We start from the raw sequence: 13,099 nt of genomic DNA, 5'->3' as shown, positions 1-13,099 counted from the left end.
TACAGTGTATAACTTCTGTACAGTTTATTTTAAATCACTTAGCTGTTACTACAACTTATTTATTTTTACTTTTACTTTTATTTTGTACTTTTCTACTCTTTTTTTCTTATAATGCTATTCTATTTTATATATAATTTTAACTTTTTTTGTAGAAGCTGACTCAGGGAGAAACGCACAAGAATTCCAATGTACCTGTACTGTCCTGTATATACCTGTGTAAATGGAAATAAACATCTATTCTATTCTAATGCTGAAAATGATGAGTCCGGCTCCTCGGAGCGTTTGGTGATGATCCACTCCAGCAGCTCATGTAGCCAGGTCGCAATGCATTGTGGGATGTCTGGGCTAATGGTGAAGTCAAGATGGCAGAGAAACTCCGGCAGAGGAGAGAGCCCGCAGCGGGAAGGCCGTGAATGAAGTTCGGTTTAATAAATCCTTCATCGCCGCTCGTCTACACTTAAATCATCCAGCTGTTCGAGTTATTATCAACCCGCGGAGGACTCGATACGTTCACAAACAGCAACAGGATTACAAACAAACTGAGGATAAAGTCTCGTATGAATCCCGACGAGAAGGAGGACCGTGAGTGTGCGCCACCACAGGCCGAGAGCAGCCCCGCGGAAGCATCACAAAGGTGGGCACGGCATCAGGAAAGAACCGGGGATGCTACCAGAGCTAACTAGCTGTGAATGCTAACTGTGTGGCTTCCACCGATTCGCTGTTTTTAAAATATTTCTAGGCAAAACGAACGCTTAAATGATCAGATAATATATTTAAGATTGTTATCACTCTGTAAACGTCATTTAATAAATAAATATTTGTATAAATATGAAGGCCAAGGCTAGTAAGATAGCACTTGCTATATTAGCTTGCTAAGTCAGCGTCAGATTGTGCAGCTCTGACATTTCTCCTCCTCTTTCCCCCCCTGTAATTATGGACTTTTATTAGATTTTGTATTTCCAATCCTTTGCAATGTATTTTTAATAAACATGACTGCACATTTAGGAAGATAACATAACCTGACTGTGACCCCAATCTCTGCAAAGCTCATCTGACTGCTGCAAGAAATTTATTGTAATGTTGCTTTTTCTGCAGCATGTCATCTTTATCCTCCTTGTGTCAAAATGCAATTTAAAAAAATGTGCAATTTCTGCTTAAATTCCCCAAATGCAACCAACAGAGAGTCAGTGGGATAGTTGTGATGCACCTGTCAGTGCAGCACATTGTGACCTCTGATGTGTTTCTAATTGCTGTTTTTGTTGTTGAATTAGAGAATACGAGGAGCCTGAAATAGAAAACCCAGAAGCAAGCCGAATGTAAGTCAAACTCTTTTTTTATTTTATGACACACGTGTGAGAATCTGTGAGTTTGTATTTATGACTAACCCTTTACCGCAGTCGCTCAGGTCACTTCTACAATTCACTTAGCAGACGCTTTTATCCAAAGCGACGTACATCAGAGAGTAAGAACAACACAAGCAAGGATCTAGAAAAAAGGGAACAATGTCAGTAAGAGCAAACGATCAGCTTTGAGTCTGATTGGACACACAGGTGCTGACAGGAAGTGACCAGAGGCAAAGCACAACATTGAGGGCAGTTCTTGAGAGCTCTAATCAGTATAGAAACCATCTTATAAGTTGTCGTTATCAAACAAAAACCATTGTCATTACCATCATCATCATCAATAATATGGAGACCATCATCATTAAGTTAGTAGGTATTCATGAAAGAGCTGGGTCTTTAGCTTTTTCTTAAAGGTGCAGAGGGACTCTGCAGATCGAATGGAGTTTGGAAGTTCATTCCACCACCGGGGGGCGACAGAGGAGAAGAGTCTAGTCAGCGTCTTAGGACCCTGTTGTGAAGGTTGGATCAGACGCCTTTCATTGGCAGAGCGTAGTGGGGGGGAGGGAGTGTAGACCTGGATCAGAGAGTTAAAGTAAGGAGACGTTTCTGTCTCTGTTTTGTAAGCGAGCAGCAGAGTTTTAGATTTGATGCGAGCTGTAACTGGGAGCCAGTGTAAGGACATGAACAGCGTCGTTATCAACTTCTACTTTAGTCTGCTTTTACTTTTGTTCCTGCCTCATGGATTTCATTTCTCTTGAAGTAGGATCGTCCCAACACAATAATTTTAAACTTTGAAATGATACAAGTCATAATAAAGATCAAAATATGTAGAAACTAGTGCTGCACGATTTGGTGGACCATTTGCGATTGCAATATAATAAATGGTATTATGATGAGTCCTCTTTATTGGGTATAAAGGAACATGCAGTAGCATATGAGCGGCTGTGGCTCAGTTGGTAGAGTTGGGGACCGGAAGGTCGGGGTTCGATCCCAAGCTACATGTCGATGTGTCCTTGGGCAAGACACTTATCCCCAAGTTGCTCCTGCTGCTTCGTCGGCGGCATACAGCAGCCTCTCCCATCAGTGTGTGAGTGTGTAGGTGTGACCTGCAGTCTTAAAGCGCTCTAGAAAAGATGGGCATAACCAAGAAGACGCCACACAATCAGAGACACATGCATACATTCATTTCAATTTGCTTATTTGACATCGTATTTTAGACGGTGCTCTCTCCCTCGTTCTTTTTTTATAGTTTTTCTCGCACCAACATGGCTACGACCTCAATGTTCTCAGTGCCGAATATTTTAAATCCCCTTAAATATGAACACTGCAGTGTTTGGTTTTCACTGAATTAACTGCTCAATAATTCCTAAATTGTAAACATGGTAATCAATCTGATCACCCCTGCTAATCCCGTTGTGCTCCAGCTGCTGTGAATGATGATCAAATGGGATTCTAACATACCTCTAACTTGTCATGTCTCACTTTCTTTGCTTTAAATCTCACATATATTTTTTATCCCTGCACGGGTTATGTACATTTCTTGTATAAATCTATTTTTAATTGCACAGTTTAAGTTTGTTTCATCTAGAGGGATTCTTTAAATCTTTTTTCGGGTAATATATATGTATGGGAGGGGGGGCGTCGGTTTTGCTGCTTTTTTTGCGGCTTAATTTGTAACAAATGTTTCATGTCATGTACGTCTTTGTAACCTGCTACTGGATGCTTTGAATTCCCCTCGGGATCAATAAAGTATCTATATATCTACTTCTTACCGCAGGAAGCGAGCAGCTGCCAAACATCTGATAGAGCGCTACTACCACCAGTTAACGGAGGGCTGTGGGACCGAGTCATGCTCCAACTCCTGGTGTGCCTCGTCAGTCGGCTTCAACCGCATGGATAACAATGCGGCGGCGGTCAAAGCCCTGGAGCTGTACAAGGGGAACGCTAAGCTATGCGACCCCCACCCGTCAAAGAAAGGCACCGCCTCGGCGTACCTGGAGAGCAGCGGCGCTCACAGTAACTCCGCCTGCAGCAACAGTAAGATGAACCATAAAGACGTCCACTCTGTACGGGACAACTTTAAAGGTGAGAGTTTATAACAATACAAATATCTTTACTGCAGATGTTTATCTCATTTTTACCTTTACAGTTATATTGTTTATATTAGTTCTGTTGTTCCATTATTCACCATTCCTTATTAACTTATCATTTAGTATTTAGCCTACTTGCACACAGCTCTGTATATATATATTTATTTCTCGTTTACTGCACATAGTTCTGGTTACATCTGTTTACATCTGTTAGTCCGATCACTGTCCACTTATATCTACTCTTTTAAATTTAGTATTTTTAAGTTAAGTTTAAGCTTTAAGTTGTATTTAAATTGACACTTTATATTTAGGTTAAAATGTTTCTTACTTGCACTGTTGTTAATTTACTGCTCTGTGTGACTTTGAATTGACCCACCAGGGACAAATAAAGTTTTTTGAATTTGTTATTTTTTTAGTTTCACTTTAGATTAAAGTTTATAAGCATGTGCTTCAAGTGTTTAAATCCGACCTGTGGCTCCTCCCCTACTCTCTCTCTCCCCCTGATTTCCTACTCTGTCTACTACCCTGTCTCTATAATGAAGACACCAAAGAGACATGAAATTTGAGGAGAGAGCGGGGGGTGACATGCAGCAAAGGGCAAAAAAAATCTGCAGACAAACTCGCTGTGGTTTCTAAATCTGCCGTGTGAAAGGCTGTTTGATGTATACATTTAAATTTATCCTCTTTGTGAACTTTAATGTTGTCAGGATCCAGTGTTGACATTCTTAACAGTTTGATGTTTGATCGTGTTTTTAGATGTGAATTACCTGACGGAGGAAAAAGTGTACGAGATTCTGGACATCTGCGGAGAGAAGGAGGACTACTCTCCTCTGATCCGGGTGATCGGCCGGGTGTTCTCGAGCGCCGAGGGTCTTGTTCAGAGCTTCAGGAGGCCCAAACCGCACACCAAGGAGGAGCTCAAGTCCCTTCAGGGTAAAGACGAGGACAAGGACGAGGACGAGAAGGAGGCCGCCGCCTGCTCAGCCACAGCGATGGAGGAGGACTCCCCCGCTTCCTCTTCATCGTCACGGCTCGGCGAGGGCTCCTCGGGGGAAAACGATGTCCAAAAGCTGGCTCCTGACGAGGTGTCGGTGGACATCGAAGCCGTGCGGCGGGTCTACGAGCGCCTGCTGTCCAATGAGAAGATAGAAGCGGCCTTCCTGAATGCACTGGTCTACCTCTCGCCTAACGTAGAGTGCGACCTGACGTACCACAACGTGTATTCACGAGACCAGAACTACCTGAACCTGTTTGTTATCGTCATGGAGAACAACAACCTGCACAGCCCCGAGTACCTGGAGATCGCTCTGCCGCAGTTCTGCAAGGCCATGAGCAAACTCCCGCTGCCGGCTCTGGCCAAGCTGGCACGCCTGTGGTCGCACTACGGCGCCGAGCAGATCCGGCGGATGGTGGAGACGTTCCAGCAGCTCATCACGTACAAGGTCATCAGCAACGAGTTCAACAGCCGCAACCTGGTCAACGACGACGACGCGGTGGTAGCGGCCACGAAGTGCTTGAAGATCGTCTACTATGCAAACGTGCTGGGCGGCGACCTCGATGTCGAGCACAACGAGGAAGAGGACGAGGAGCCGATCCCGGAGTCCAGCGAGCTCACACTACAGGAGCTGCTGGGGGAGGAGCGGCGGAACAAGAAGGGCCCCCGAGTCGACCCGCTGGAGACGGAGTTAGGGATCCGCACCAACGACTGCCGGCGGCCGCTCATTCCCTTCGAGGAGTTTGTGAACGAGCCGCTGAACGACGTGCTGGAGATGGACAAGGACTACACTTTCTTTAAGGTGGAGACTGAAAACAAGTTCTCCTTCATGACCTGCCCCTTTATCCTCAACGCCGTCACAAAGAACCTCGGTCTGTACTACGACAACCGCATCCGCATGTACAGCGAGCGGCGGATCACCGTGCTCTACAGCCTGGTGCAGGGTCAGCAGCTCAACCCGTACCTGAGGCTCAAAGTGCGGCGAGACCACATCATCGACGACGCCCTGGTCAGGGTAAGTGTTTGCCTTCAGCTGTTCGATCCCCCTTTTTTTGAACGCGTTTGGTTTGTGGCGCTGATGAGTTTGTGTCGTGCGTCTCTCCAGCTGGAAATGATCGCGATGGAGAATCCTGCAGACTTGAAGAAGCAGCTGTACGTGGAGTTTGAAGGAGAACAAGGTGTCGATGAAGGAGGCGTTTCCAAAGAGTTCTTTCAGCTGGTGGTGGAGGAAATCTTCAACCCGGATATCGGTAAGAAAACACACACATGCATCTTCAGCTGCCACTCGTCTGAGAAGAATTATCGACTTTCATACTTTTATGATACTGACTGAATAACGTTGTTACTATCAGCGTCTCCACATTGCCTCCTCATTTAGAACCAAATTTAGCATCTGAGGAGAGATGATGCAGGAAAAAAATCGGGGTCGGGGTGTGTCAACAGCTGCCCAACATCATCTTTAGATTTCACTCTTTTGTCGAGTTTGTCAGCTCGTTTTTAGCCCCTAAGTTGAGTCAGTGCCAAACAAACAGTATGTGTCTCTGCTATTTAAAGGAGATCTATTATCCTCACTTTTACCTTTAACTATGTCAGTGTGGGACACACACACGTCTGCTGGCTGCTTCTCTTCAGTCACCACAGATTTTTTTATGTAAAATTGATTTCTGAAAGTATTTCTCAGTGAGCGACCGTCGCTCGTGCTGCAGATGTTTTAAAGCATACATACCTGTATCCCACATCACCGGGGCTGCAAAGAATCTGCAGGATGGTTTTTTACTTGTGGTTGGTATGAAAATGTTTCACCGACCGGCTTATTTACTGAGACGCGGGGGCAGGGAGGACACTTTTTCTATTCAGCGGAACGTGTGTGGCACTGAAGGCCGCTTTAATGAAAAGCGTCTTTACTGTGTGTGTGTGCGTGCGTGCGTGCGTGCGTGCATGCGTGCGTGTGTGTGTGTGTCTATAACTGGAGTTAATAGATTACAGGCGGGGGATGCTAACCTTGAACATACACTTTCAGTTTGAGATGAATGTATGACGTTGAGCGCTCACAGTTTCAGCACTCGAAGACATTTTATGAATCCATATTTTTAAGTGCTGCTCAGAAATAGCGCTTTGAAAACCGCTCGGAAGAATGAGCTCGCCATATGTAACGGGTGGGTTAACCTTCTAAAGCCTGATGAAAATCTTTCTTTTTTGTCCTGATTTTCCTCCTGCAGGCATGTTCACATACGACGAGCGCACCAAACTCTTCTGGTTCAACGCGTCATCGTTTGAAAACGAGGGTCAGTACACTCTGATCGGCATCGTGCTCGGCCTGGCGATCTACAACAACTGCATCCTGGACGTCCACTTCCCCATGGTCGTCTACAGGAAGCTCATGGGCAAGAAAGGAACCTTCAGGGACCTCGCTGACGCTAACCCGGTGAGAGAGAAAACACTTTATTATCTGTTTGCATAACAACAGGGGAGCAATGAATGATTTTTAACTTCTCGCTGTGTCCGGAAGGTTTTGCACCAGAGTCTGAACGAGCTGATGGACTACGAGGGAAGCGTGGAGGAGGACATGATGATCACGTTTCAGATCTCACAGACGGATCTGTTCGGGAACCCTCTCATGTACGATTTAAGGGAAAACGGGGACAAGATTCCCGTCACAAACGAGAACAGAAAGGTGAGAAAAAGGGCGTTAAAACGTTCCTATCTCTCATTTTCATGTCACATTAGCGGGACTTCAACCGTTTCCACTCTTTCTTACTGCACTTTCCTGATTCTCTGCAAAATGTGTGTGTGTGTGTGTGTGTGCAGGAGTTTGTGGCCCAGTACGCGGAGTACATGCTGAACAAAAGTGTGGAGAAACAGTTCAAAGCGTTCAGGAGAGGTTTCCACATGGTCACCAACGAGTCGCCGCTCAAATATCTCTTCAGACCGGAGGAGATCGAGCTCCTCATCTGTGGGAGCAGGGTCAGACCTCTTTTCTGCACATTTTAATATGTTTATAATTCATTTCATTGTGCTTCAATCTTATCTTAAACGCATGCTCTGTCTCTGTCGCATCCTGCAGAACTTGGACTTTTTAGCACTTGAAGAAACGACAGAATACGACGGAGGTTACAACAGAGACTCTCGAATTATCAAGTAAGAGAGAACGGTTTTTACTTATTTATTCCGTCTGTTAAACTGTTGTTTCTTGCAGGTTTACTCAGGACGCAGGTTGGAATAATGTAGAGAGGTGTAAACTGTTTTGATCGTTCTGAATCTTTTGTATTTTAAACTGTTTTTTTTTTGTGGACGTGTGCTCGCCTCGCAGGGAGTTCTGGGAGACGTTGCACTCGTTCGGGGAGGAGCAGAAGCGGCTCTTCCTGCAGTTCACCACTGGCACTGACCGAGCACCTGTGGGGGGGCTGGGCAAGCTGAAGATGATCATTGCCAAGAACGGCCCTGACACAGACAGGTGAGACGCCTACAGACTCTCCATGTGACCTTAAAGCAGACTGGCTCTCTGGTTTAAGTCTGATGCCTTTTTATGAGCTCCAAAAGCAAAGGAGGCACGATTATGTCCACAGGGGGGCGCCAAAATCCACACACAGTTTCTCACAGGAACGTCAACAAAAACATGTTCCTCCTGTTTGATGCTCGTGTGTGTGAAAGGTGTGTGCTGTCTCTCTCCTCCGCAGGTTACCGACGTCTCACACCTGCTTTAACGTGCTGCTGCTGCCCGAGTACAGCACCAAGGAGAAGCTGAGGGAGAGACTGCTGAAAGCCATCACCTATGCCAAAGGGTTTGGCATGCTCTGAGCCCTACTGAGCGCTCCGAACACACAGCAAACGGACTCCTTCTTCTCAGAAAGCCCATGAACCCACCCCCCTCCCCCTCCCCTGCCCCGCCCCGCCCTGCCGCCCCTCCTTTATCAGACACAATCTTAACAGGTGACAAAGCAGAGTATGTTTCCAGGAAAAAAAAAGTTCAATAAAGAGGAGGAAAGAGGAGAAAAGTTTCCAATAGAGCGCTCGAGTAGTTCTTCTACTGTGCCTGCATCATCCCGCATCAGTCAGTGTAAGCACAGAGACCTCCTGATCAAACCCCCCACATCCACTTAACGTGAATGTGCCGCAGCCTCCCCGTCTTCTTTTTGTTCTTCTATGTATAGAGAGGATCATTTTCCTTATTATTTATTGTAAGGTTAAAATGGGTTATTTTTCATGCCTGCCTGTTGTGATAGCTTCCCCGCTTAAGGGGGAAAAGGGGGAGGGTTGATATTAAACTGTAAATTTGGGACGAAGCTGAATTGAAGAAGTCGATATAATCCCGTTTATTGAACAATAACGTGTTAAAGTAGCCCTGAACGCTCGATCACTGACTATTCACGGAGAAAATCTAGTCGTAGAGTAGTCGTTTTTAATCCCCCCCCCCCCCTCCCCCGCGCTAAAGAGAAAGAGCTCCATTCCACTCACAGTCGTCGCTTAATGTCCCCACTGTTAATGATCAAGGTAAGCATTCAGAAATAACTCTCGTTTGGTCCTTTATCAAAGAACGGTTATTTTGTCTTCAGGCCTTTTTTCCTTTTGGGAGGAGACACACGCACACACACACACACACACACACACACATTGCAGGTTAGACTCAAATCCATGTCAGAGCTGTGTAAGTGCACTTAGACATTTTCAGAATGTTTGTTTTTTTGGCCGCAGGTTTGCCATGATTGTTTGCAACCTTTTTATTTCCATGTCTTCCTGTGTTGACGATTCTATCAAATAAAAACAGTATTTATATAACCAGTGCGGTCGGAGCTGCGGCGCCGGGTTGCGCAACGTTTTTCGAAAGGATGTACTCTAGTGGTAGACCAGTCACTGCTGATGTTCTCAGATACAGACTTACAGCTCTTCTTGTGCCAACGAATACTGTCAGTCGATAGGAGAAACCCCCCCCCCCTCCGAGTTAGCACTTTGTGTTGTCTGCAGAGTGTCGTTTATATGGAACAGATCGAGAACGCCCAAAAGAAAGTTTCCTCAAACGTTAACTCTTTTCCGCTGACAAAGATTCCTGATCTGGCTTTTTGTTACACCCGTCATTATTCAGGGTCGTTTTTCAACCTGGGTCATAGTTTACACGTTTTAGGATCTGAATGATTAAAGGTCACATCTTCTGCCATTTTACCCTGACGCTAACATGTGTCTCTAGTTTATCTACAAACCCCCCCAATGATGAGAAAAGTCCATCCTCTCCGTCTTTTCCCTGCTCCACATTTCAGAAAATGTGTGCTTTTGCATTTGCTCCAGTCTGCAGCTGCAAAATGCACGATTTATATCTGAGATGCAATCCTTAATGTTCTTCTTTTTGTCCTTGACAGGCCCTGATTGTTGACGACATGACATGCGTGATCCCTGCAGAGATAAGACCTTTTATTTAAGATATTCTACAAGAAACTATTTGCAGTTTTCGCTTCAAAGCCTCCAGACTCCGTTGACAAAAACAGTCATTTAACGTGCTGGTCTTCACCAACCTTCACATGTTGTTGTTGTTTCGCACATTAGCACAATCAAACCAGCAGATTGAAACCAATGTAGACCAGCAGCTCTAAAGCTTTGCAAGTTAAACTTCAAGTCTTTGAAGAGAATGATGTAACAGATGTTTCTGACACCAGACTCCATTGACGAAAACGCTGATTTTATCTTGCAGAACGCAAAAGTTTACGCTCTGTCTCTTTCTTAACATCTGACTTAATTGTATTTCGTGACTTTGATGATTTAAAGAGTAACATTGGATCAAACTCAACATTAATAATCGAGCTAATCGAGGCAGCGATGCACCTGCAACTCTTGTGTTCTGCAAAGTAAAATTACTGTTTTTGTCAATGGAGTTTGGTCTCTCTCTGCAGGGCTCCTTCCTGTAATGATGTCACACACGTAGAATAACAACCTGAGCCTGTTAAGGACAAAAACAACGACTTCTGATGGATGCACTTTGATTGGCTGCAGGATTGTGTTGCAGCCAATCACAGCCTGTTTCGCTGCTGCAGGTGGAAGAAATCAACATTTAGACCCTAAAATGTGTAAAAAAAAAAATAAAATAAAAATGCGGTTTTCAAGATGTGTCCCTCTGCCTCGTCTCTCAGGTAAGATAATAACTTCCTGGACTACTCGTATCGTATCAGAGATCAATAATCCTGTGGGGGGCGAGAGGACACTGTGGACACATCATCACTGTGAGCAGATTCTTAAATCTGTCTCGTTCGTTGAATTGTAACGGGTGGAACCACTGTCTACGGAAAAGTCTGACTTTAGCGTTTAATAGCACTTTTTTTGTTAAACAACTTACATTTGAATATCGGCTGTGAAATCGCGTCTCCACAGAACAGGCAGATGTTTTTGGTTTTTTTTCTTCGATTTTTTTTTTTTTGTTCAGTAGAATCGTCTGTACTTGTAAAGGACTGGAGTGATATCTGCATGACGTTCTTGCACAGAATCAATTCACTGGTTTAAAGGATTTTTTTTTAAATTTCAAACAACCTACCTGGGTCTTCTTTGTTTTTGTTTCAGCCATGATTTCTTTTTCATTTTCCAACTCAGCTGCTTCAAACGTCTACACCGACAACTGAGCGCGTTAGGGCGAGCAGCAGAAATCATCCAACATCCTGATCGGTCCTAAAACCAGACCAAACTATTTTAACCACTTATTTAAAACTGGAGGGGGGGGGGGGCGGACGGAGAAATAGACGCTCCTGGAATATGGAGGTGCAAATCATATCTGACACCAAAAGACCATCTTTGAACACTATCTGTTATCACATGCCGTAGCAACCATCAAGTCAACGATTGGTTTTGGCTTAGTGTCAACGCCTTCAGCTTGCTTCTGGCCATCGCCGTATTGTTTTTTTCGCGCCAAAAGAGACCAAATTTGGACTAGAGGATTAGGTAGGGGTTTAGAAAAATGCAAAGTCATTGGCTAGCACTATCTCGGTTTGCATGATGCATCCCTAATTTACTGCTAGGATGTGAAATTCTGCAAAAATCAGGAAACAAGATGAACCGTAGAGTAACTTTAAACACAACCCTCCGTCAGGCTCATTTTCTAAAAGACTTCTATCCAATCTGACTCCTATTCGAATCTAGTTAAGCCGTCCCCCTGCTGGCCATTAGTAAGAATGCAGGCTCTCCTGCGTTGGCATCCATGGAGGCGATGTCCGTTTCTTTATGGTTATGTGATAACAGCTTTTAAACTTAATCTGCTGCTACATAAAAACAAGAGATGTGGTATTCAGTTGAAGTAATCGAGTACATATATTATCAAAGAAAACAGTTTCCTTAAACAAAGACCCTCAGACACAGAATATATCCTTGTAGGGGAGTTTAAGCGAGTGGTGCGTCAAAAGAGGAAAATCTGCTTGGCCGTTGGTGTCTGAAAAATGCCACTAATGATAACGACGGTGCTCAGACCCCCGGTAACACAGCAACCCTGAGCCGTTTTTATTTCTGTTCCATCACCCTTACTTTCTCATCTTCATGGTTTCAGCCAGACCTGGGCAAAATGATGTTGGAGAACCCCCTTTTGCTGCTTGTTTTAGCCTCCATTGGGGTCACTTTGGACAGTGCAAAGAGTGCCTGAAAATTCAGACTAACAAAGGACTGTTGGGGAACTCTGTGAAGGTTGAAACAAAAGTCGAAGGACCGCCGACAACTGTTATTGAGCCGAGGTCTGGTTTCAGCTGTTTTCTCTGTACCTGTGTTTTGTAATGCTGAAGATGCTGCTGCTCACCTGGACATGTGAACGGGCTCCCGAGCCCAGTGAAGGTAAACGGTGAACGACCTGATTTGGAAAGGGAAGCAGTTTTCATCGATTTGTTTGACTCCGCGGTTACATTCTCAAAGATACAAACTGATGAACGGCTAAAGTACTCAGTGTTGTGAAACATGCTAAATAAAGATGACTGCTTTTTTCCAACTTGTGTTGCCTGATTGTCCTGATTTTTTTTTTGTCTGCAGGTTCCTTTTTGGTCATGTTTTTTCTCGTCGATCTTATTTGTTAAAGATGTTTTTCATACTACGTGTTGCTGGAGCCCTTTGACCTCATCGATTCTGGACTCAGGTTAAATGACCCTTGTCTTTCCGTCAGCACTCTCCCTCGCCCTGACTTGGTCACATCATGAGATCAGAATTTAAAAGGACTGAGCTAAAGATAAAAACCCAACTTTAACCAACCACTAACATAAAGAAGTAGAAGTCAATGGAGAGACTTGTTTCCCTTCCTTAAAGGTCAAAGGTTTTCTACGCTGAACAAGATGCACGATTTAAAATAAAAGCACCTCTGGCTGTAGCATTTTGAGGATTCAGCCAGCTCTTAGAAACTTCATGCAAAACCTTAACGCTAAGATGACTTTTTGTCCACAATGATAAGAATCCTGCAGTCCAAAGACGAGCTAATGCTTTGGTGTAAAGGCTCTCTTAAGAAAGATTACAAAAACTCCCAAGGTAGATACTTCAGATATCATGAAAGAAAGTCCAAAAGTATTATACTTCTGTTTACGATCACATATGGAAGTATTTATTTCTGGCTGGTATGATAAGTGGGATTCATTTTACAAAGAATTCTAGGCAAACTTTACCTAACATCTCCAGGATTTTATTTTTAATAAATGAAGCATTCACGATTTACCACAAAAGATTTCCTTCCT

At 44.3% G+C, this 13,099-nt stretch overlaps 1 protein-coding gene across 1 annotated transcript; it reads left to right on the top strand.

The window, feature by feature from the left end:
- The first annotated feature begins 324 nt into the window (after nucleotides 1-324).
- LOC132959831 (ubiquitin-protein ligase E3A-like) lies at nucleotides 325-12,369 on the top strand. Its single transcript, XM_061033057.1, has 11 exons — nucleotides 325-634; nucleotides 1,272-1,316; nucleotides 3,121-3,428; nucleotides 4,190-5,442; nucleotides 5,533-5,677; nucleotides 6,647-6,852; nucleotides 6,937-7,101; nucleotides 7,236-7,391; nucleotides 7,492-7,565; nucleotides 7,738-7,881; nucleotides 8,105-12,369. Exons 1-11 carry the CDS (start codon nucleotides 558-560, stop codon nucleotides 8,223-8,225), a joined length of 2,694 nt encoding a protein of 897 aa, XP_060889040.1. The 5' UTR covers nucleotides 325-557; the 3' UTR covers nucleotides 8,226-12,369.
- Nucleotides 12,370-13,099: the final 730 nt, after the last annotated feature.

Source organism: Labrus mixtus, chromosome 24, assembly GCF_963584025.1.
Source record: "Labrus mixtus chromosome 24, fLabMix1.1, whole genome shotgun sequence".
NCBI lineage: Eukaryota > Metazoa > Chordata > Actinopteri > Labriformes > Labridae > Labrus > Labrus mixtus.
This window is presented reverse-complemented; position numbering and strand designations above follow the sequence as displayed.